Source organism: Phaethon aethereus (genome assembly GCF_964289735.1).
Source record: "Phaethon aethereus genome assembly, chromosome: 1".
Classification (NCBI taxonomy): domain Eukaryota; kingdom Metazoa; phylum Chordata; class Aves; order Phaethontiformes; family Phaethontidae; genus Phaethon; species Phaethon aethereus.
Genome location: NC_138575.1, coordinates 146,033,067 through 146,057,963, shown reverse-complemented (window position 1 = coordinate 146,057,963; position 24,897 = coordinate 146,033,067). Strand labels below are relative to the sequence as shown.

The window sequence follows — 24,897 nt, the reverse complement described above, 5'->3', positions numbered from 1 at the left end:
TCCAGTATAAACAGAGGATAAAAAGGAAGCCTCGAAAGGTGGAACCTACATTTCATACTCAATGAAGAAAATAACTGACACTGCATAGTTGCCTCTGGCACCAGTTAAAGTACGATCTTGTGCTGCTCCTAATTACCGCTGAACTTACATAATCAGGAATCCCTCAGTAGAAAGAAAATGCCTGCAACAGTTTCCCAACAGATACTGCCATTCGCAATGCAAAAAGTTACGCACTGTGCTTTAGGCAAGGGCTGTATTTTACAACACGCACTCTGAAATAGTATTTGGTAGTCCCAGATCTAGGAAGTACTTCAACTGCAACACAAAATAATAATTTGTTTTTCTGTCAAAGAGCTTTTCTTTTTTATATATATATATATACACACACACGTATGTATGTATGTGTGTGTGTGTATATATACACACATATATATAAACTTCAATTGATAGTTATTTGTGAAGGAAGGATGCATGCCTAACCACTTCCAAACCTTGCTTACACAGCCTTCCAGGTGTAGAAGTCTAGATGACAGAAGATTCCCATCTCCTAACCCTAATAAGACACAAAGCTTCTTTTCTTCCCTCGTACACTATTCTTTAAAATTCATTCTTTAAATTATCTGTTGAACGTGCAATAAAGCATTTTACACTTATGAAGTCAAATTGTCCAATGGGGTGACTACAAACTTCCTTCCATCCTGAAAAGAGAGTACAATAATCCACAGCTGAGTACTGAACACTTCAGTTGTTGGGTACTGCCAATACAGATGGGGCAGGGGGAGGCAGAAAAGAGAGAGTGGAGAGGCACTTTGCACAAGTTCTTTCGTACACAAGAAAGAAGGCTCAAAGCAGAAGCCAACCAATATACCTGCTCGCTACTACAGTTTGATACATACGTGGTCTAAATGGTAGCCACCATAACCAATGCCCACATGCTGAACAGACGAGGATGCCCACAGTGTTTACCAAAGGCAGCGCAGAGACATGAAGCTGACAATTTAATATTTTTGCCCTGGAACTTAAAACAGCTCATTGAAACAGAAATTCCCACCTATACAGAAGTTTGAGGAATCAAAAATTTAAAAAAACAACCCACAAGAGACCTGCATAGTTGACCGATAGGTCTTAAAAATTTACAGTAATGGTTCTCTAACTTAAAATTTTAGTAAGAATAATGTTATTTAATACTTTTTTTTTAATTTTCAATACATAGCCTCCAGTATATAAAATATTAATCTCATGCAAATTTCATGAAGGCAGCCTGATTATCTTTTAAGTACATACCACGCTGCAAGTGCACCTGTATTTAGACATCACTACTGTCACCGCTCTGTCCTCAGGTGATACTTGGAAACATGCAAATACATTCTACTGAATGCATTTATCAAACACATCTTTCTGAAAGTGCCATGATGAAAAAACAAAGAGGTTATTCCTAACCAAGTATTCTTGCTAAGAGGGGAAAAAAATACACTATTTGCATATTCTTCCTAGAGAGAACAAGAATGCTTTTCGCTATGAAAAGCATGTTCTTCCAGTCTATTGCCACTGCTGATACCCCATGAAAGAATGAAGCACCTCTGCTGAGCAGGCCAGTCAACATCAACAGAGAGCTACAGCACTAGTGAAGAAAAAAAGAGTTACAACAGAGTCATTGAATTGTTTAGGTTGGAAAGGACCTTCAAGATCATCAAGTCCAACCATTAATCCAGCGCCACCATGCCCCCCAAACCATGTCCTGAAGTGCCACATCCACACGTTTTTTGAACACTTCCAGAGATGACGACTCCACCACCTCCCTGGGCAGCCTGTTCCAATGCTTGACCACCCTCTCAGTGAAGAAATTTTTCCTAATATCCTGATTCTGTGATTCTGTGAAATATATTGCTTTTAATGTAAAAGCATGGGGTCTTATATAAATCTCACTCCTGGTAATGTACTTTTACCTCACCTCTTTGACTACATTTGTAGATCATTTATGCAAAAAAATGTAACTACCAACGAAAACAGACTGAAATACTCTAGCTTTTAATTTCATGAAATTCAATTTGAGCTGCAAGTTCAGATGTGCAAACTGACCATCAATTTTTCTGGTTCCAAGACTCACTACTGCCTAATGGAATCAAATAGACAATCTAATCAACACTGACCAAAAAAAGCCGTGATAAACTTTTTCTTCTCAAAGCTCAAGTTTAGTAAGCAATATCATTATATTTTATCAATCCTGCAGGCCAGCACAATGACATTTATGAAGGCTAACTTCACTGAAAGAATTCATACATTAATTCTAAGAGTTAAGAGCCTGAAACAGCTATATTCAAATTTCTGAAGTACTGTAGCTTTTCAAGAAATAGGTGTGTTAGCAGTACCTATGTAGAAGATAGACACTCCAGTTGTGAAAAGTAGCAGATACAACCTGTGCTGTATAATACCTACACTTCGCCCCTGCAGTGCAACAAAATGGCAGAATACTTGTGCTATTTAAGTCTAACTAATTATTTAAATTTTTAAGAAAATCACAATGTGTCAGCAAACTGGTGTATGTAGAGACAGTGCTACTTTTAAGGATGCAAAAACAAAATCAGAGATATAAGGGATTCCGAGTCATCTCATACATGATCTTTTCACAGGCCTGCGGTTCAGAACAAACTGCAGAGCAGAGAGTACAGATGAAGGAGCACATTCTGTGGAAACTGTGAAGACTATTTCAACTTTTAGTCAAAAACACCTTGCCACTATTTTGATCCCGTTATTGATAAAAGCAAAACTAAAGACCATGCCAAATCAAGGTATTTCGGAAGTCTCAAAATCATGGGACATCCAATGCAAAATATTATAAGAACTCTATTCTTTCTGTCATATGTTGAACAAGCCTCTACTCAAAGAATTTGGCAAAAGGAGGTAAAACACTGAGAGACTTACTTCAGAATGGATCTGTACATCTGTTCATTATTTATACCTACCCTACCATATGCCCGTACTGGGTGTAGATGGCCAGGTTTTGGTAAGGGCTGGGGAGTGCACCTATCACGTGGCCTCTGTGAAGAGAGGCCACGGCTGCACCATGTCAGACACAGAAGTCCCAACAAACCCACCACAGGGCACAGCTGAGCCCCTCAGCTGAGATGGTAGCACCTCAGGGAGCATGTGTAAGAAAGGGCAAAGATGACAGACAGACGGGTGAGCAGGGGGGAAGTGAGGAACATCGTATTAACACCAAGGTCATAGAATGAAGGGGAGGAGATGCTCCCTGTGCCAGAGCAGATCCTTCCCTGCAGCCCACAGAATAGACCATGGTGAAGCAGATATTTCCCTGAAGTGGGAAGATAGGACCGCAGTGGGGCAGGTATTCTGCAGCCCATGGAGAGGACCATGCTGGAGCAGTTCATGAAGGACTGCAGCCCATGGGAGGGATCCCATGCTGGAGCAGGGGTGTAAGGAGGAAGGAACGGCAGAGACGAACTGTTATGGACTGACCACAACCCCCATTCTCCATCCCCCTGTGCTGCTGGGGAGGCAGCTAAAGAAATCGGGGAAAAAAGGAGTAAAGTTCAGCCTGTGAAGGAAGGGAGAGGGGAAGATGTTTTTATCTTTGTTATTCATGATCCAACTCTATCTTAATTGGCAATAAATTAAACTAATTTTCCCCAAGTCACATCTGTTTTGCCCATGACAGTAATTGGCAAGTGATCTCCCTAGCTCAACCCACGAGCTTTTCCATTTTATTTTCTCTCTCTGTCTCATTGAGGAGGGGGAGTGAGCAAACAGCTGGGTGGGCAGCTGGCTAAGGTCAACCCATCACAACACAGTACCGGAAACAAGAAGTGGCAGTCTTGTTTTTAAAAAAAAAAAAAAAAACCAAACAAACAAACACAAAAAAACCCACCACATATAGATAAGAAAGCTTTCAAAAGCCTCATCACAGCCTCATCACAGGTTGGACAACTGACATTTTATGGTTAAATAAATGCCTTATTTCTACAGTAAACTGTCACTATTTCTTTATTTTTGAGTAATAGTATGCTACAGCCTTTAGCATTTTATACCTTTTTGATCCTTCCAAGTCAGGTGCACATACATACACCCAACATCTAAAAAAGAAATAAAAGCCACCTTACACCATTATTCAGAATAGGTGTCCCAAGTGTGGATGAATGTGTTAAGTCATGGATGATTGATTTGCTTAGCACTTATGGGTTTTTTTACTTTATACTGCTGTCTACATTTTGGATCAGAACTGACAGCTTGCATTTTCCTAGTTGATATTTCAATGATTCCCCTGAAAACAAAAACCAATTATATGATGACATCTTTCTATAATTTTCCTCAGAATAACTGAAAGCACTACTGCACCCTAAACCAACAAAAAACCCAATCCTCTGTGGCTACTTAGGTATAAAGACATTAGAATAATAGTTTTCTGTCAAAGACCAGCACAGGTAAAATTCTAAAAACGCTGTTTAAGTATCAGGCACAAAAAGAGGGAACTGCATCAGTTTCATTTATAAAGCAGGTATTTACTTGAATATATGGTCTTTATTATTATAGCTGCTTGTTACCTTTTTGTTACATGACAGTATGTTGAAATGTTAACACTATGATTGTCACAACATCTCTATCATGAGCTGTTAGTGAGTGGCAAAGCATTTCATACGACTCATTTAGGGGATAACCCTCCACTGCATCAAGTTTATGATGTCTTTTAACAATATGCATGAAACTAGCCAACCTGTGCTGGTTTTGGCTGCAATAGAGTTAATCTTCCTCATAATAGCTAGTATGGGGCTATGTTTTGGATTTGTGCTGAAAACAGTGCTGATAATACAAACATGTCTTCCTTATTGTTGAGCAGCACTTACGCAGAGTCAAGGCCTTTTCTGCTTCTCACACCACCCCACCAGCAAGGAGGCTGGGGATGCACTTAGTTGAGAAGGGACACAGCTGAGGCAGCTGACCCACAACTGGCCAAAGGGATACTCCATACCATATGTCATGCTCAGCATATAAAGCTTGGGGAAGAATGAAGGGGAGTACGTTTGGAGTGATGGAGTCTGTCTTCCCGAGTAACCATTAGGAATGATGGAGCCCTGCTTCCCTGGAGATGGCTGAACACCTGCCTGACAATGGGAAGAGGTGAATGAATTCCATGTTTTGCTCTGCTGGCATGCGTGGCTTTTTCTTTACTTATTAAACTGTCTTTATCTCAACCCATGAGTTTTCTCACTTTTTACACTTCTGGTTCTCTCCCCCATCCCACTGGGAGGGAGGGAGAAAGCGGCTGTGTGGTGCTCAGTTGCCGGCTGGGGTTAAACCACGACAGTCTTTTTTGGCACCCAACGTGGGGCTCCAAAGGTTCACAATAACAACAAGTTTGATTGGTATGTGCTAGATTGAGTTTATAGCTGTTCTTGCTGTTTAGCTATTAATTGGCTGGCTCCTGTGCTTGCATGCATGGGGCTTGCTTTCCTTACTGTATATTAGAGTGCAGTGCTCATCAGTGGCTGCTTTTTGCTTTCACTGCTGCCATGCAGCTGTACTGCTTATCTTCTTACTCTGCTGTGCCTGGGAACAATTTGATAAGAGCAATGGCCACGCGCCTGGGCTGGCAGATGGCCAGGGCATTGCTGCTGTTTCTGTGCTGCTGTACTGGACAGGCTGGAACTCCAGTGTGAACTCGAGTCGAAGGGACTGTGATCTGTGGATGAGTCCATGCAGGAGCAGGACATCCCAAAGCGTCTGTGGCTGTGAATAAGTCCACGCCAGCACAGGCACATCTCAAAGCATTTGTGGCCATGGTTATATCCATGCCACAGCAGGTATACCTTTGAAGGGATCATGGCACAAAGTATGAGTCCATGCTGGAGAAGGTATTATTCAAAGCATCTGTGGCTGTGCATAAGTCCATGCTGCAGCAGGTACACTCTGAAGCAGCAGCGGCTGTGCACAAGGTCATGCTGCAGCACCTCAAAACATGTGGCCATAGATAAGTCCACAACAGAACAGGTACACCCCTGAAGGGACTGCAGCCATGGCAAAGGCCATGTTGGAGCAGGTTTATGTCTGAGGGACTGGGGCTGTGGGTAAGGCCACAATGGGGCAGGTATATCTCTGAAGGCACTGTGGCCCATGGAGAAGGCCACACTGGAACAGGTGCACCTCAAAGCAACTATGGTTGTGGATAAGTCCATGCCAGGCACAGCAGGTATGCCCCTGAAGAGACTGTGGTTCATAGATAAGGCTCCACTTGGACCAGGTACAGCCTTAAGGGACTGCAGTCTGTGGGTAAGTCCAAGCTGGAGCAGGGGCAAGGGGAGGAGTTCATTGCAATGTTAAACACTATAACCTGGCCCAAAGGGACCACGGGTGGAGACTGTAATGGAAATACCTTTAAATTGCTGTAACTCATGATTTGGTTTGCATGATATAGGAATTACTATAGCAGGAACCACCTGAACCAACGGAGAACAAGCCTTACAAGAAGCAGTGCAAGTGCAGCAGTGACGTGACGTGAGCTGGCTTTGGTGCTCAGTAACTCGACGCAACACACCACCTCTCCTGTCCTGAGTGACCACTATAACAGATGGAGCCCAAAGTCATGGACTAAATGAACTCAGTTGACATTTGTGGACAGTTTAAAGACATTTTACAGGTGTGGTCCACAGACTAAAGGCATGATACCTGTGTATTATATCAAAGGGAAGGGGGTGGTGGTTAATGAGGATGTATTGGATAGTGTAGTACCTAAGCATGACATAAATGGTATGGAATAAGGGCTGGAGAATGTGCTGGTTTTGGGTGGAATAGAGTTAATTTTCCTCCAAGTAGCTATTGTGACGTTATGTTTTGGATTTGTGCTAAAAACAGTGCTGATAATATAGAGAAGTTTTCATTCTTGCTGAGCAGTGCTTACACGAAGTCAAGGCCTTTGCTGCTTCTCACACCACTCCACCAGCAAGGAGGCTGGGGATGCACTTCTTAGTTGGGAGGGGACACAGCCGGGACAGCTGACCTCAACTGACCGAAGGAATATTCCATACCATATGACATCATGCTCAGCATATAAAGCTTGGGGAAGAATGAAGAGGGGTACATTTGGAGTGATGGAGTCTGTCTCCCCGAGTAACCATTACGCATGATGGAGCCCTGCTTCCCTGGAGATGGCTGAACACCTGCCTGACAATGGGAAGTGGTGAATGAATTCCATGTTTTGCTCTGCTGGTGTGCGTGGCTTTTTCTTTACTTATTAAACTGTCTTTATCTCAACCCATGAGTTTTCTCACTTTTTACACTTCTGATTCTCTCCCCCATCCCACTGGGAGGGAGCGAGCGAGCGGTTGTGTGATGCTTAGTTGCCAGCTGGGGTTACACCACCAGAAAAAAAGATATTACACTACCTCCGCTCATTTCATGAGTGGCTACTGTAGTAGCCCTTCTGATAAGATCAGCTGCATTTTCGTCCAATGTCAACAATAATATTCAACAGGGCTAGCATCAGAATAAAGACAAAAATGTTTCTAGCCCTGAAACAGTTCAGAACATAATTCTACTCCTTACTACAACACACAGCCACCCACAACCTAGGAAACTTATACTCTTGATAAAAATACTATACAATTCACTCTCCTCTCAAACAAATTATTTTAGCTTCTTTCCTGTAGAAATACTTTCCTCTAGTCAAAAAGACTTTTTTTCCTTCCCTGCCCCCCTCCTTTTTTAGAAGACAAACCATAGGTACCAAAAAAATCTGTCCACAAGGAATTAAGCATTACTGTCTATCCAACAGTTCTTCATGTTTATCCAACAGCACAGTTCAGGAAATAACATAAGCTGAAATAATAGCTCACTGCTACCAAAGGCAGTATTCCCACCTTTCTCTTAGACAGAGCCTCATCTATTTGTGGGGTCACAAAAATTACTAACAAAACTTATCTGACTACTCGGGTGAGCCCATTTCAGACAGATTAGGAAAATAAATCTTTTCCTTTTTTGACCAGGGTAGTTTTCTGTTCAATAAGGAGTCAAAAGAACACCACAATCAGCAGAAGAAAAAAAGGCAAGCACAGAATCACTCCATTTTGGCACAACCCATTACAAAACAAAATCCACCTCCACCAAAATGCCTTTAAATAGATGCATTACTCTGCCATTTGTACAATTAGCAGCGTTTGAACTGCTCTCAAGTACACTAGAAGACCAAAAAAAAAAAAAAAAAAAAAGCTACATTCTCAGTCAGGTTGCGGGCAGTTTGCAGTTTTTTAGCTGACCTTTTAGTCACTTTATGAAGACTGTAAACAAAATTAGAAATAGCAGTATCAGCTTTACCTCATTCCTCAGTTCACTTCCTTTAAACAAAGGCTTCAGCTGTAAACACACCAAGCATACCAAACAAAAAGACACTACCAAGTCTTTCTCATAATAACTTGCCTAGTTATGAAGTTTAATTTCAAAAGCCTGGAACAGGTTTAAGCCTTCATTTGAATGTTTAAGATGCTACCTTTCTGTACACTCTAAAGAAATCAGTTTCAACTATATTTAATTCAAAACTTGAACACCTGAATATTGTATAGACAGGTGATGATAAACCAAAGTTTTCTGACAGCATGAAATCTGAATTCCATTTTCATCATCAAGGTGAAAAAAAAAAAAACCCTAATGAAGAAAAAAAATAATTTAAAAATCCATACCTTTTCTTGGAGGTAGTTCACCACTTTGTATTAACTCTGTTCCAGGATATACAATCTCCCCATCTTTTACCATTTCATTCCACAAGCCACACAGTCCATCTCGTGTAAAAGCAAGCTGTTAAAACAAATACATTATATACAGTTACACACAACAATTTTCTCTCAAGCCAACTCAAGCTAATATTTAAAATACATCAGGTTTTATATTTTGTCCCAGAAGAAAGAAAACGGGGTGGGGGGGGAGCCGGGTACGTAAATATCTTCAGGATCTCTGATTCTTTTGCGATGCTATTATTCAGACTAAACGCTCAAGACAGTAACTTTTAAATAGGCTCAAATACAGCAAGATTAATTTTCTTCCAGTGAAAAATTCTGATCAAAAGCATGAATTTTGTCACCTCGGAACTATCCACACATTCAAGATAACATCATGCAATAATCAGCAGGTCATGGGGTGGGGTATCCTTCCTCCCTTCAGGAAAAGCTATCCAAACAAAATCAAGCTGCATAAAGTCACGAAACAGGGAAGCATGAAGGAAGCCACTACAGTCCCCTCTCCAAACCAACAACTGAAGTGCTGGGCATTCAGTCAGAACACATGACATCAAGGCACAGATTCATAAATGTATTTATCCAGTTCAAACTGGTCCTGCTGCGCAAAGCAGCAAATCCACTCTCCCTCTTCCTCCCAGCTGCTGCAATGCCTCCTCTCGTGTGCAGGATAATGTACGTGCGCGATCATCTGCTGAACCAGATTATGGAACCGATCGGGACTAAAACCAGCTGCGCCTGGGGGAAAAGCCACAGCCCAGGTCATTTCCCAATACACTATGTGCGCAACAGGACAAATACTCATGATGGAACAAACAGCAGAGCTGTGCTAGCTAAAAGTGCTCATGAAAACACCAGCTATAACACCAGTCTCCTAATGATTTATCACTTTGCATCTCCCTTGAAGAATCCTCATGACCATAACTTGTCTTCTACTGATGTTGTTCTCTGCTTTATAAAATGCTGCAAAACAGGTGTCAACATCCAAGCAAATTCCATAATAATCAGGCTATAATTTGCAACCATATAGCATAAGGGAGGAGGGGAGTAAATGAAATCGAAAAACAGAGTACCTTTAGCATACTGAAGTGGTGCAGTGGAGATTTCTAAAAAAAACCCACTGAAGGCTTATTTAGAAGCATCTTTGTGTTGTGTAACTAGTATTCAAATCCAAAGCGTTTTAACTGAGTAATACAAAGATGTTACTTACACAACTGCTGTAAAATATTTCCTGTTATACACAGAAGTCTGCTTATACTTTATTTTGACCTATTTCCTAAAGATATTTTAATGATTAAAGATTACAGTTTTTAAAAGTCACAGGCACCAGCAAGGAAGTAATTTTCTGATCTAGCTAATCTCAGTTAACCTGAAGAATTAAAGTTAAGCTGCATGTTTTGATACCACTGTAACACACTAAATTACCATAGTAGTTTCTTGATTTCATATTGCATCAGAAATCCACTCCAAACCATATTAATGATTTCAATCATTTTTCTTTCAGTATAAAATATAGGCCAACACATTGTACGTGTTTGCTATTTCCTGATCTCAGGGGGATAAGAGAGAAAAGAATCACTCAGTGTGAGCTAGACATTATTAAACTTACCTGTGATTTATCAGTTGTGCAGCACCACAATTACACTATGACCACATTTTACTGAAAGGTACAGTCCTTGTTCTTCAGAGCTAGACAGCACGTAGAGCTTTTGCAAAGATTCTGTGTTTTGCTAAAAGCTTTACATTTGGCTTAATTTTTTAAAAATCGGAATAATCTGAAGTAAAGTTGCATTTCAACAACAGAGGAAAAAAAAAATCAACTATTCACCATTAACTGAATTTCTTCCATGGTTCTCAGTCTATAAATGTTTCAAAAATAAGTAATTTCTCCTTCAACAGATGTGGTCATATACTTTAATGGAGCACTTAAGGAATTTTAGCTATTTTTGCAAGAAAAAAAATAGTGAAAACACAACTGTTTCACTATTTTGGGCTCGTACATGATAGAACATTTTTTTTTTTAACATTCACATGTTGAATGATAATGTATCCTAAAATACAAGCTTGAAAAATAGTAAGGCAACCCTCCAGATGGTTTTCACAAATTTATGATTTTTGTCTGACAAACTCTCTTTTCATACATTTTATTTTACATTCTCAGATCACCTTGGTATGGAAAATGATTCTCACAGCCCTTAAGCTTACAATCTAAAGGCCTACAGGCTTTGAGTTCAAGGTTCTTTGTAATGCAGCATTGTTTTATTTCAGAAAACTTACTATTTTTGTAAGCATTGCTGTAAAGTAGAGTCAAGAACTGTTTTCTCCATTTTAACCTCTAATCCTTTCACACAGCACAGAATTCACTTAAGTCTTTCAAGCAACTAAAAACTGAAAAGGTAAACAAAATTTCTTCAACCTTGGGTTTGGTGTTCAAACTCTTATCAAAGTAATTTTCTTGGTATGTTGCATAAAGATACAGCAGTCACCAAGATTACAGGTCAGAGAGAGTTCCCCCTCCTTCTCCAAGTATCTCATGTGGAAGCTTACACCGTAAGCAGCCTTCAGATAAACAATTTTGCTTTTATTCAGGCTGAAGTTAACATTTTGCCAGTGTTGCATGTGTTAGGGCAGGGGGGAAATGAGACATGTTTGAAAGTAAATGAACAGTGGACTTTTTTGTATCAATAATCAAAGCGACCAACTGAAAGGACAATTAAGAAACAGTATTTACAACCAATTCATCTGTCATAATGGCAGGCAACTCACTTCCAACTGTAACAAGTTCACTATTAATCAACTCGACGGTCAGCAGACGTATAAACAGTGAATTGCCACTATGATAGCCAAAAATTAAAGAAAAGTCTGAGTTTAAGTGATAAATTATTCAAGCAATTTTGTTTTCATGATCCCAAAATTCTATAACCGTAAGAGAAGCTTCACAACTCCCTTAAGAGAAGTATTTCACTTAACCAACAGAAACAGGGAGGAGTAGCTAATATGCCAGGGGGTCATGCTGCCATGCAGAGGGACCTCAACAGGATGGAGAAATGGGCCAACAGGAACCTCATAAAGTTCAACAAAGAGAAGTAAGAAGTCCTGAACCTGGGGAGGAACAACCCCAGGCAGCAGCACATGCTCGGGGCCATCCAGCTGGAAAGCAGCTTTGTAGAAAAGAACATGGGGGTCCCAATGGGCACCAAGTTGAGCATGGGCCACCAATGAGCCCTTGTCACAAAGAAAGCGAATGGTATCCTGGGCTGCATGAGGAGTCTTGCCAGCAGGTCAAGGGAGATGATCCTTCCCCTGTACTCAGCACTGGTGAGGCCACAGCTGGAGTACTCGGTCCAGTGCTGAGCTCCCCAGTACAAGAGAGACATGGACATGCTGGAGAGAGTCCAACAGAGGGCCAAGTTGATGATTAAGGGATGGGAACACCTCTCCTATGAGGAAAGGCTGAGAGAGCTGGGACTGTTTAGCCTGGAGAAGAGAAGGCTTGGCGTGGAACTCATCAATGTTTACAAACATCTGAAGGGAAGGTATAAAGAAGATGGACCACTCTGCTCTCAGTGTTAGGACCAGAGGCAATGGCTCCCTCTGACCATCAGGAAACAATTTTTCACTGTGAGGGTGACCGAGCACTAGCACAGGCTGCCCAGGAAGGTTGTGGAATCTCCATCCTTGGAGATACTCAAAAGCCATTCAGATATCGTCCTGGGCAACTGGCTCTAAGTGGCCCTGCTTGAGCAGAGGCGTTATACCAGATGACCTCCAGAGGTCCCTTCCAACCCCAACCATTTGTGATTCTGTGAAACTAGCAGCTGAAAATAACAGTAAGTCAACTGTATGGTAGAAAAGTCAAATATCTGCTTTGACTACACAATCCTGCTTTTCTTTCTTTCTACAGTGTTTTAAGACTATCTTAGCCAGCGCAAGTACATATTCCTTTCTTCTTTTGTTCCCACCAATACTTCTTGCATTCAGTCATTCGCAAGGAGTCTATTAACACATCCAAGTACTGAAACAGAACTAGAACTTTATTCAGCACAAATTTGGAAAACATCTCACTTTGGCTTCTATTTTCAGAGAAACTTTACTCTTCTTCAAAAATATGTCTCTTCTTCCACTCCATTATTTAAAGAAAGTTCACAAGGCAAGCAGTGGTGCAGTGCAAGAGAAGAAAAACCCATCTGGTGCCTTCATTGTTTCTGACATAGTGGGGTTGCAAGTACGAGAGCACCTACTTGTGTTTTGTTAACTCTAACACTTTCTCACTAGATTACTTGATTTATATGGGTATCTTTCCCTCTGATAATATAGTAACTTCATTTGTAAATGTTTAAAGGGATGAACTTGATAAACTCAGTAAATTAAGAAATTAACAGTAATTAAGTTTTTACTGAACTTTTGCAATTGGCAACAGCTCCACAGATGTACACTCTGTAGAAACCCCACAAGGACCCCAAGTCCCTGCTTGCCCCATCACCTACAAACTCCCTTCCCAAGACTGAGACAACAGCAGCTCCATGCTCCATCACCACTATCCACTGCCTTACAACCTTGGCCCACGTTCTTAATCCTCCTACTCATTCCACGAAATCAAGTGCCATTCCCCACGCCCAAAATCTTCACTGTTATTCCCATGACATCTCCTGACCTCTCTCGGATAAGACCACAGCCGCATATCCTCATCTCCTATGCACCTCACCTTCACAAACCCCAAGCCACACATTCTCATCCCCAGACCATGTCTTGATCTCTGCACTTGTAAGGCACGTATCTCGCCAAATTCATACTTCCCACATATACCCAAGACTCAGTTCTGCTCACTTATCCCAAGCCAAAAAAGAAGGGCCTGAACAGTCTTCAAAGTGAACTTCTACTGTACAGTAAACTGGGCAGCCCCCACTCTAATCTTTTGCTACCTTATTTCTGCAGTTAAACTGTAATTTACTCTGTCTGGTACCACATTTAAATAAGTCAAAGCAGTATCTAGTTTGGTTGTTGGCATATGCTGCTGCCATCTTCAAACAGGTCTGACAGAGAAACTCTCATCGATCCCCATCAACTCTAGAGAATAAGGCATTGGCATTAACATTCACTTAGATTTCAAGAAAATTAAATCTTGCAACCATAAATGGATAAGCTTCTGAGAATTCTCAAAGCATCACTAAAATTTAGCTTTTAGTTAAGTTATTTTTAGAACAAGATCAGCTGCTGATTATTCAAGTCAACTGTTTAAGTCAGACAAAGTGGTACTCCATGTGGTACAGCAGATCATGTTCATCATGTGGTTTCATAAACTTTCCTGCAGAAAGCATAGAAACCTCCATAACTCAAAAAAACTGAAGCAAGGAAAAGAAAATTACACAAAAGGACAAGGATTGATTCAGCTAGGATTTGTGATTATATATATGCACTGGAAAGTCAAGGAAGTGACTTCACAATCACAAATGTGAATATGGATTTAAAATACAAGCTACTTAAATAATCTTCACCTCAGAATTGCCAGCAGGGAGGGAGGGGAAAGAATCTGTTCTTCCATGCATTTACTTTTGCATTAGCCATTGTCTGTATTTTAAAGACTACATCAAAAAACATTTCTCTTTAGAAACAGATTAAAAAAAAAAAAATCATCCCAGTAATGGTGAAGAAAATCACAGAACAGTAAGTCCTTTCCCAAGTCTCTCCATTGTTTTCACTTTTTGAACCCATTCTATTTGTGTTTCCTTTTTCATTGTCATCTTCCTTCAGTATTTGTCCTAGCTTCCTTCCTTCCTTCCCTGCTGAAGTCTGCCCTGAAACCACAGCTGCTTATCACACCTTTGCAAAACACAGTGAAACATCATTAGGTCTAAACACACTGCTCTAAAGCTCTGATAGCAAAGACAGAAAGTTCAGCAGCCCCACATTACTTCAACAGATTTAGGGTTAAACTAGAAATGTCCCCATAATAAGTCTACTATTAGTGGCAAAAGTTTATTAACAGTTAATGGTCATATGCAAAGAAAAACGATGCAGTTCTCAAGCTTAGAAGATAAATTCTCTATACTTTCTCCACGTGCAGAACAGTAGATCTGTTTGAGCCCAAATATTTGCATAAACATTAAATTTAATTTCTCTAACCGTCCACTTCACATACGGTTCTCACCCCTCCCTCTGGAAATCACTTGTTTTGGAGGAACAGTATTACTTCATTTTTTAGCTAAGAAAATCCCTATTGCAAACGTCACTTCCTTTAAAAATACAGCAGCTCTCATTTGCAGTTTGCTATAAGAACTTCCACAGAAGCCCTTCATTTTTTGATCAGAAGACCAAAACTAAGAAGAAAATTAAGAGGAAATCAACTTTCACGAACTTCTTGCTTTGAATAGTCAAGACATTATTTATTTACGTCATCTTCTTATAAGCAAAGACATTGATCTACATGCTCAAAGAGTGGGATTTTCATAAAAAACAAAATGCCAAATTTAACTTTGAAAGGAAGGTAAAATGATTTCAGATAAATGCTACTTTTACAGACAGCTGTTTCATTTTTAAAAGCTCACTCTTGTCTCTGTGGCAAAAGAAGAATACAGGAATAGCCTGCCAATCATGAACTCAATGAAAACTGATGAAAATGCATCCTATTCCTCTTGTAGACAGCTCTTGTACCTTGACTGTTGCCTAAAGTTTCTTTCCACACTGCAGGAAAATGAAAGTTTTTCACCTCTAACCCTTGCTATTAAGCACAATAGTTCTCCGCAGGATCCAGAATAAGCAGACTAATAAACACCATTCGAACAGACATATGCATCCCATTAGCTGACAGCAATTCTAGTTTCTCATTATTCAGCCATCACTAAAGTTCTCTGCATAAGGTTCTAAATTAGTAGTACAGTACATCTATTTAATTGGAATTATTTTAAGCACAGCTTGATTCAGCAAACTGGGTATCTAGGTTTAAGTAAACAATTTTAATCTTCCCTTCCATGTTTCTATTTTTTATGCTTTCCTTTTTTTAAAAAAAGTCTTCCTTAGAAACGGCCATTAAAACACAATCTCCCATTACACACAGATTTTTCTGTAAGTGTGATGGTTTCTACTATTAATAGGCATAAATAGGTAGGTGCTTTTAAATGTATTAATTCAAATCTACAAAAATAAATTGGAAATTTAAGTGATACACTAACCTTTCTAGCAACTGCATTAAACACAACACATGAAAACGTGGCCTGTACTAAAATCCACCCGCTTTATAACTTCATAGGATTATTTTATTAACAATTACGTTATACACATATTATTGATCTAGGTAATATGAGAACCTATTACGTATTTTACTACTGATACTGAAACTTTGAATCTTTTATTTCAGTAAGACTAAAAAATGAAAACAGAACTAAACTGGGTTTACCTCATGTTGAGCTGAACTATCCTAATTTTTCAGCTGCTATAACAGTTTGTGTTTTTTCAGATAACATAGAATACCTCATTTTGCTTCACCAGGAAATTTAGATTTTTGATAAAACTAATGTTTCTAATCAGTTCAAAATTATACTAGCAGCTGGAAAAGCTGGAAATCATACAATAATAGGTCAATTAATTACAAAGTTAGTAAAAAGACATGGAATAGTTATGGGGTGCACTTGGGTCTTGTGGAGCATTCTGGCTTCCTATAATAACATTACTTAGTTTCAGATAAATTAACATAAGAAAAAAAAATATATTCTTAAGATATAATCTCATTAACATTTCACACCACTTCAGTTAATCCTGCAGGGTAGAGGCTCACTGCTATTACAAAAGGGCTTGTGTCTTTGATACCCTTAAAAGAGCAGTAATAATATACAACATCACCCTGGCTTTGTCTCTTAACAGTAACATCCCAAAACTGAGTAAGAACATGTAAGTTTGGCCTGGATGCCAGCTGGTACAGTGACACATGCAGGTGATTAAACACAATCCATGCTAAAATCCACATGTCATTCTTTTCCTATTATATTAATAACACTATATTACAGACTTATTAATGCACACAGTAGTATAATATTGTGTATTATATTATTAATGCAACACCATCTTGAGCTAAAGCAAAAAAGAATCCGACAACTGTCAGAGATATTCCACTGGCTTAATCCACAATAACTGCCACAGCCATCAAGTCTAAACAGCAAACTCTCTGGCAACAGTTGGAAGAAAAAAAAAAAGGGGGGGCACAAAACCATCACAAGTCAAACTTTGGAGACTAATAGCCCACCAAATTAAAACACTTCACTTGAATTCTACCTGTACTCCCCAAATTTTGCAGCAGCAAAGAACTTCATTTAAAAAACAGAAACAGTTAGTTTTAAAGACTAATCAGTCTCTGTATGTCTCCTAAGGCAAGAATTCCCTGGTATAATTCTGTTTCTCCAAGGTCTTTCACCTAGCCACTCTTGGACTGCTGTACATCTAGCTGCAAAGTTAAGAGCTTCAGGGTCTAATTCCAAACAGTAATTTGTAGTCAGCTTGATTAATTCACATACATTAGTGTGTCTTTCTTCAAACTTCTCCTAGGTACTACACCCATCTTTTCAATTCCTGTTGACAAGTCTCTTGAACACCAGTAAGGCCCTTCTATAGTTAGCAGGTAAAAACATACACAACAGGGAATCAATGTATTCGGTACACATAGAACTCAAAAGTGAGAGGACTTATACCTATAAGAAATTTCACACACAGCTAGGTCATGCTAGTCAATCAGTAGCTAAAATAGTCAATCACGCAACATAAAAATTCCCCAGAGTCCAAACCCCCTTTAATTGACAGAAGACATCTGCCATTTAATGCATTAAAAAGGAGCAATTCAAGATTCAAATGCACATTTTTTAAACTACATCCAGATAGAGTTGTGTAATGAGGACCTGTGTAATACCAAGAACAGTTAACCTAATAAGAAAATCATATCATATCCAGGAGGCCTGGCTAGTCGTCAGATTCCAGAGAAGTGATGTTTGTGTCCAGCAGATCACAAATGATTACTGTTCTCTTATTTCATTAATCTCATTATTTTGACTACAGCATGACTGGAAGAAAACAAAGGGAGTACCCTAGCAATTAGAGTCTAACTTGTCATTACTCATAAAGAACTCTTATTTATAAGAGAGCTTATTCATAGAAATTTGTTACAAATTAAGATTTTTATTATTAAAAGGAATTATTACAACACATTAACAGTCTCAATATTTCATTGCATTTATACACACTCAACTGAAAAGAATGCTTGAAGTTCAGATGGCAACTAAAACACTTCTGTCAGAAGTTTACATGAACAAAAAAAGGGATGTAGAAAAAAGGCACTATAAATAAGAGGAAAAATCTGACAAATCACACGAACAGTCACATTTTTCACCCCATATAATACAGAAGAAAAATAGGCAAGGCATAGTTAGCAGCTGTTACGAACAAAGATTGACACTTTTTCAGCTAAAATTTTCCTCTATTCTACAATCATTGAAGAAACATATTTTGTAATCTAGAAGCCAGCTTCCAGGGAACACAAAAATATTTCTGTATTTCTTAAAATGCTTATCTTCAAATTGTTTTCTACTATGTTTGTTTCCACATGAGCCAAAACATCTAACTTTGAAATCTTTTACTTCGGTAAGAATAAAAAATGAAAACAGAACTAATCTAGCCAAATCAACAGCAAGCCCTGACATTTTATAGCATTTACATACAAGACCTACTAAATAAAGTAACCTCTAAGGCTATATCTGTCACTTCTGATTATGATTTAGTTTGTTTGATGTAAAATGTCGGAGAAAGGCTACTTCTGAATCACAACTGCTTGGGGAAAAACCCTTGTCTAACCTCCACAAGAACAGATGAACTCAACCATCCAGACCATCAGCATGCAATTTTGGGTAAAGTCACTCAGGATGCAATTATTATTATTATTATTATTCTGTAACAAAGGAGTAACACTGGCTGGCCCATCCCAACAAGAATTTCAGAGTTTTGAGCATGAACTTGGAAAGGTTATTCAAAGGAAGGTATGTATATGCAATGTTTGAGGGAAGGAAGAAGACTGACAAGACAAGGAGTTACTCTAGTTACCCTTCTCAACTGACCCAAACCACTCTATTTCTTTATATTTTCCACTTAATTTTCAAACCTGATAGAATCCTCATCCCTGTATCATGCAACTTTGATAAATAAACAGATCATCTTCTAAGACAAAAGAAAACTTTCACCAAACACCAGCACATTTCAACAAAGACCAGCTCTATTTCAACAACATGTCTTTGACAAAAAAATCAGCTCCCTTCAAAAAGGGCAAAATTTAAAGGAAGTCTACACCAGTTATACAAACAACTACAGTAAAAGCTACTCTGAATTCTTCAAAATATAAATTAGATCACTATCACCTTTCGCTTCAGTTCTCTCATGCATTAGACCTGCTAGTTCATCTGCGGGCAAAAAGTTTAACAGCAGCATAAATGAGGAATTTATAGTTCTAGCAGTAATACCACAGATTCAGCTATGTGCTTTGACACTCTGCAAAGATAACATACATATGTAGTCCAGCTTGTTTCTAAGCAAAGAAAGGACTGGACTGACAATACAGATCTAACAAAGTGTTTCTTGAAGATCAGTTTTAAATCAGCATACTCAAAAAACCTATACACCTATCTCAAGAGAAATGCTGCAGTCTTCCATTTGTGAGCTATTTAGTCTAAAAGCATCCTTGATCCACACCTGAAAGGTCACGATGCAATACAACTATCTAACTCCTTACCTGTAAATCTGTCTTCAACCATTTGGAGTCAAACCTAGCTTGAGCAGCCAGACAAAAAGATTCAGAAGACATGTTTTCTTCTCCAGCCTTCTCTCCGGGCTGGCTGAGCAGCCCAACCTGCCACAGAATGAGAAAAATAAAAATCTAGCACACGAAGTAAACCACACAAGGTTATTTTTGTTCAGCCTCGGATGACTTCCACTTGATCTTTAAAAATTTATCATGAACGAGGACCTCAGTCGTTCACATCCCCTGAAATTGCACAGGGAGAGAAACACACGTTAAGAACGCTATCTGAACCCCCAAAACATCCCACTTCCCTGTAACGTTCGTGGAAGGAAGCCTTCCTTCTGCTGCACTGAGCTACATCAGAGGCCTAACGCTGCCCCTCAGACCCATAAATGGTGCATGAAATAAATAATTGATCGCAGATTACGCAAGCCGCAAGCCAACATAAAGCGATTATCAGGGTCACCCGCACCCCCTCCTCCCCGCCGCCTCCGGCGGCGGTCGAAGCCTGGGGGCACGCCCCCGCCGCACGACCCCCTCTCACAGGAGCATGCCCCCCGCCCTCACGGCCCGCCGTCACTGCCCGTTAGGGTCACCAGCCGCGGCTTTAACCCACCGCGGCGAGCCCGGGGAAGAGGGCGGTGGGCCGGAGGCGGCCAGCGCCTCAGGCGGCTGCCGAGGCCCGGGCGGGAGAGGCGCGCGCAGGCCCCGCCCGGGCAGGGGTCGCTGCACACGGCACGGGGGGCTGCGCTGCACCGCCCCGCCCTTCCCGCGCGGCTGAGGAGGGGAGGCCCTTTTCCCCCTACCGCCAGGCCAAGGCCGAGCGCGCTCGCGCCCCCCCATCCCACCTCCAGCGGCCAGCACCACGGGGAGGGGGCGGGAGGGTACTCCCGCCCTCTGTCGTCCCTCCCCCACCCAGCCGAGCCAGATGGAGGCGTCGGGGGGCGCGCCAGGCTCCCTCGCACTCACCGGCCGGCCGCGACGACGACGGCGGCGGCTCCTCGCCCCCTGCCTCGCCTCGCTCTACCGCCGCCCGCTCGGCCCCGGGTAATCCTCGCCCCTCCTTCCCTCGCCTGCCCGCCCCACCCCCCCCCCCCGCCGGCAGTGCCGCTCGCCGGTCCCTCCCTCCCTCGGTACTGGAGGCAAGGGAAACTCGGCCAATTCGCGGCTCAGCCTCCCCAGTACGCCAGCAAAGGTCTCGGCCAATCAGGAGAGGAGAGGGAGGCGGGACATCCTGTCCCTGAACGGGGCGCGGAGGGGAGGGGAGGGGAGAGGAGGGGCGCGGGCAGGGAGGGGCGCCTGGCGTCAAGACGGGAATAGCAAAAAGAAAAGTATCTTTTTAGGTAGGATGTAGAGTTTTAAAAAAAGAGGGTTTGGGTTTTTTTTAAAGTCACTTTAGGGATTATCAGCAAACACTGTTAAGTTCATTTCTAAAAGAAGTTTTTAAAATTATTTCAGAGCAGAAAGGTCAATAATGAGTAGTTCAGAGGCAAATGAAATGGCAGAAACAGCCTGAAGGAGTCAACGTTAGCAACGGGAAAATAATGCCACTAGGCACAAGGGAAGAAGGATGAGCTCACCTGACCAACCTAGTGGCCTTTATGATTGGGTGACCACATCAGTGGACATGGGAAGAGCTACTGATGTCATCTCTTTGGGCTTCTGTAAGGCCTGTGACACAGTCCCCCACAACATCATTATCTCTAAATTGGAGAGATATGTATTTGATGGGTGGACTGTTGGGTAGACAAGGAGTTTCCAGAGGGTAGTGGTCAACAGCTCAACGTCCAGGTGGAGGTCGGTGATGACTGGTGTCCTTCAGGGGTCCGTATTAGGACCAGTACTGCTTAATATCTTCATCAGTGATATGGGCAGTGGGATCGAGTGCACCCTCAGCAAGTTTGCAGATGACACCAAGATGAGTGGTGTGGTTGACAATGCCAGAGGGACAGGATGCCATCCAGAGGGACCTGGATAAGCTCGAGGAATGGGCCCATGTGGATGTCATGAGGTTCAACAAGGTCAAGTGCAGGGTCCTGCACCTGGATCAGGGCAACCCCCGGTATCAGTACAGGCTGGGAGATGAAGGGATCAAGAGCAGCCCTGACAAGATCGATTTGGTAGTACTGGTGGAAGAAACACTGGACATGAGCCGGCAATGTGCGCTCACAGCCTAGAAGGCCAACTGTATCCTGGGATTTATCAAAAGAAGCATGGCCAGCAGGTCAAGGGAGGACATTCTGCCCCCCTACTCCGCTCTGGTGAGATCCACCTGGAGTCCTGCATCCAGCTCTGGAGCCCTCAGCAACAGGAAAGGCATGGACCTGTTAGAGCAGGTCCAGAGGAGGGCAACCAAAATGATCAGAGGGATGGAACACGTCTCTTATGAGGACAGGCTGAGAGAGTTGGGGTTGTTCAGCCTGGAGAAGAGAAGGCTGAAGGGGGAAAGGGGGAAACTTTATTGCAGCATTCCAGTACTTCAAGGGGGGCTTCTAAGAGAGATGGGTATGGATTTTTAGCAGGGCCTGTAGTGATAGGCCAAGGGGTAATGGTTTTAAACTAAAAGAGGGTAGATTTAGACTAGATACAAAGAAGCAATTTTTCACACAGCAAGGGTGGTGAAACACTGGCACAGGTTTCCTAGAGAGCTGGTAGATCCCCCATCCCTGGCAACATTCAAGGTCAGGCTGGATGGCGCTCTGCTCCTTTCAAGGGGGTTGGACTAGATGACCTTTAAAGGTCGCTTCCAACCCAAAGATTCTATGATTCTGTGATGATTCTATGAAGGATGCTGGGGATGAAATCAGGAACTTGCTAATGGCAGGCAATGAGGGCAGTCTGGAGGCCAATGTAGCCAGCCATTTGCCCAAGTGTGAAACTGCGCTGAAGCAAATAATCATGCTTCGGCATAAGTTTGTTGAGGATGATGAAATATATCAGTTGTATGAAATTTAAATTAACCAAAACTCGAGTTTCTCACAATAGACTACAGGTCCCCAGCAGCTAAAGAGCAGGAAGGTAGGAGCAAGGCTCGCAGGATGGGACCATGATTGGCTTTGGCGAACAAGAAGCCACAGACTCAAAGTCAATGAAATTCTTATGAAACTGAGATCATTTGCTGGCATTTAGGCAAAGGTACACAACATTTAGTTGTTATTATTTAAGAAATATTGTAATAAAACACAGTGAATTTGATTCTCCAGGATTCACTTTAAAAGTAACAAGTGCAACCATGACCTAACCACTTACCACAGACCTCTCTTGGATCAAGATACAAATAAAATACTGTAAAAAGCTTTGGAAGTGCCTGTAAATTTATATAAAAAGGTAGAAATACCCAATTTCCTCAAGTTACTCCCTGAAACTTTAAAACACAAACCTTCAAAAACAAAAGTAACTTCTCTTGAAAAATCTGCCCAAATGCCTACATGTCAAAAGCTTATAGTGTAAAGGGACGGGAATGGAAGTTTTGTCATGCATATGATGTTGTGTCTATTCTGACTAGTCCATGGCTGAGCAAGAGCTAGCACACCAGGATGGGAAATATTTTAGTCTCTTCTTACCTAGTAGACTGTAAATACAAGAAAATAACACTTGAACAGGTTTCCTAGAGAAGTTGTGGATGCTCCATGCCTGAAAGTGTGCAAGGTCAGGTTGGACAGGGCTTTGAGCAACCTCATCTAGTGAAAGATGTCCCTGCCCATGGTAAGGGGGTTGAACTAGATGATCTTTAAAAGTCGCTTCCAGCCCAAACCATTCCATGATTCCATGCTTCCATGAAAATAGTCATATTGTCGTATTCTGAGTAGGAATAAAAAACACTTTGCAATGTATGGAGCCCAAACCAGAAGGAATTATTAAAACTTGGTTGAAACCGCAGTGCCCTCTGATTGTGCCTGATTGTACCTTTAGACAATCTGTATTTATTTCAGGGAGTTTTCTTACTTCTATTAAATAACAAATGGCAATAGCCTTTTGCTGGCAACTCTTGACGTGAATGATTTGAAGAGTGCATAACTAGCTAACTTGTTAGACTTGAATCACTGGCCCAATTAGCAGATTTGCACTCACGTCAACAAAAATCAAAACATATTTGGGTGCAGTAACCATGAAAATTCAAAGCTAGAGATACTTCTGAAGAATTTATGGACTATTTTGTATTTCCAGATTTAGATTTCACTTCTGATGAATATTGTTTGTTTGCATTTGAAATGTGCTATAATAGCATGGTGCAATATCAAATGGCACTCTCATTTATAAAAATATGTACCCACCACATTTTCCAGAGAGAAAAGTATGTCTGGTAGAACAACATGAATAAGTACTTTGATAATGTTATTTAAAAAATTTTATTTTTACAAATAATCAGAAAATTCAAATACTCTGGAACCTGGAGTTTGTCTCTATACGCAGTATTTGCAGTATTAAGTCCATCAATAACTGTTACCCTGATGTTATTTAAATAACAATGTTATGTTGTTTCACTTCAGACTGACCAAGGTAATAAAGGTGATGTATGGGTCTGACAGTCTTCAGAAGGCAAGTTAAAGCCAAACAGTTGACATGATAATGATCCAAGCTGTATGCTCTTCTGATGCATATTCCCATCTTAAAGCAGGGTTATATGATCTTGCATTCAGTTCTCCAGCCATCATTCTTTGTGCTCCAGCTTGCTAAATTAACCTACTTTACACCCAAGAAGATCATTAAGTGGATCTGATGGTCTTGCCATAGACACTTTGACATCCTCAAGAGCTGCAGGGCAGACCGCTACTGAGGTGGAAGTAACTTCAGCTCTCTGCTTTCACTGCAAGTCTGCCAAAACCCTCACACATCTTTCTTGCTTCCTCCAGAGAAATGACTGGACATGGAAAAATCTAGTTTCTGCAGACACAGTCAATCATTTACGTGTATCCACTTGTAGGCATATGGTCAAATCACTATTACTCTAGATTAAAGCAGAAATTAAATATATCAGAATGAAAGGCATACTAAAACCAAGGGGTCGCGTTCCCTGGTCCCCTTCACGGAGCACCTGCAAACAATACAGAGTGGCCTAAAAATGTCTAGCTCTGGCCAGGAAACCTCTTTTTTGTTGTAAATGTGGCAAAGGAGCCATACCAGCTTCTACAAGAGAAGAGGGGCTGTAGAGGTGCAGGATGTAGAGGAAAGAAGGATGGTGGTGCGCATGGCATACAAGTAAACCATGACAGGCTGAAGAACATAGGGTTGATAGCATGAATGGTGCCCTCCCCTCACCTCCATGCAGTGCTAATTTTTAGCACTGTCAGGCAGGCCAAAGGCGACAGGGAAGAACAGAAACTAATGGAATAAAATTACACTGTCCAAAGCAGAATGGGCTGAAAAAAGAGAAGTATCTTTGGACAATCTGGG

General features: G+C 41.1%; 1 protein-coding gene across 1 annotated transcript in view; it reads right to left on the bottom strand.

Annotated features, from left to right (window-relative positions):
• The window catches only part of HERC2 (HECT and RLD domain containing E3 ubiquitin protein ligase 2), a gene marked incomplete at its 3' end in the record, with an annotated part of 118,554 nt that extends 98,985 nt beyond the window's left edge, over positions 1 to 19,569 (bottom strand). The window contains exons 1-2 of the mRNA XM_082014277.1: positions 19,495 to 19,569; positions 8,685 to 8,799 (exon numbers count right to left, since the gene is read on the bottom strand). Coding sequence (XP_081870403.1) covers positions 8,685 to 8,799; positions 19,495 to 19,566 — 187 coding nt within the window. The 5' untranslated portion in view covers positions 19,567 to 19,569. The remainder of the gene's footprint in view (positions 1 to 8,684; positions 8,800 to 19,494) is intronic.
• Positions 19,570 to 24,897: the final 5,328 nt, after the last annotated feature.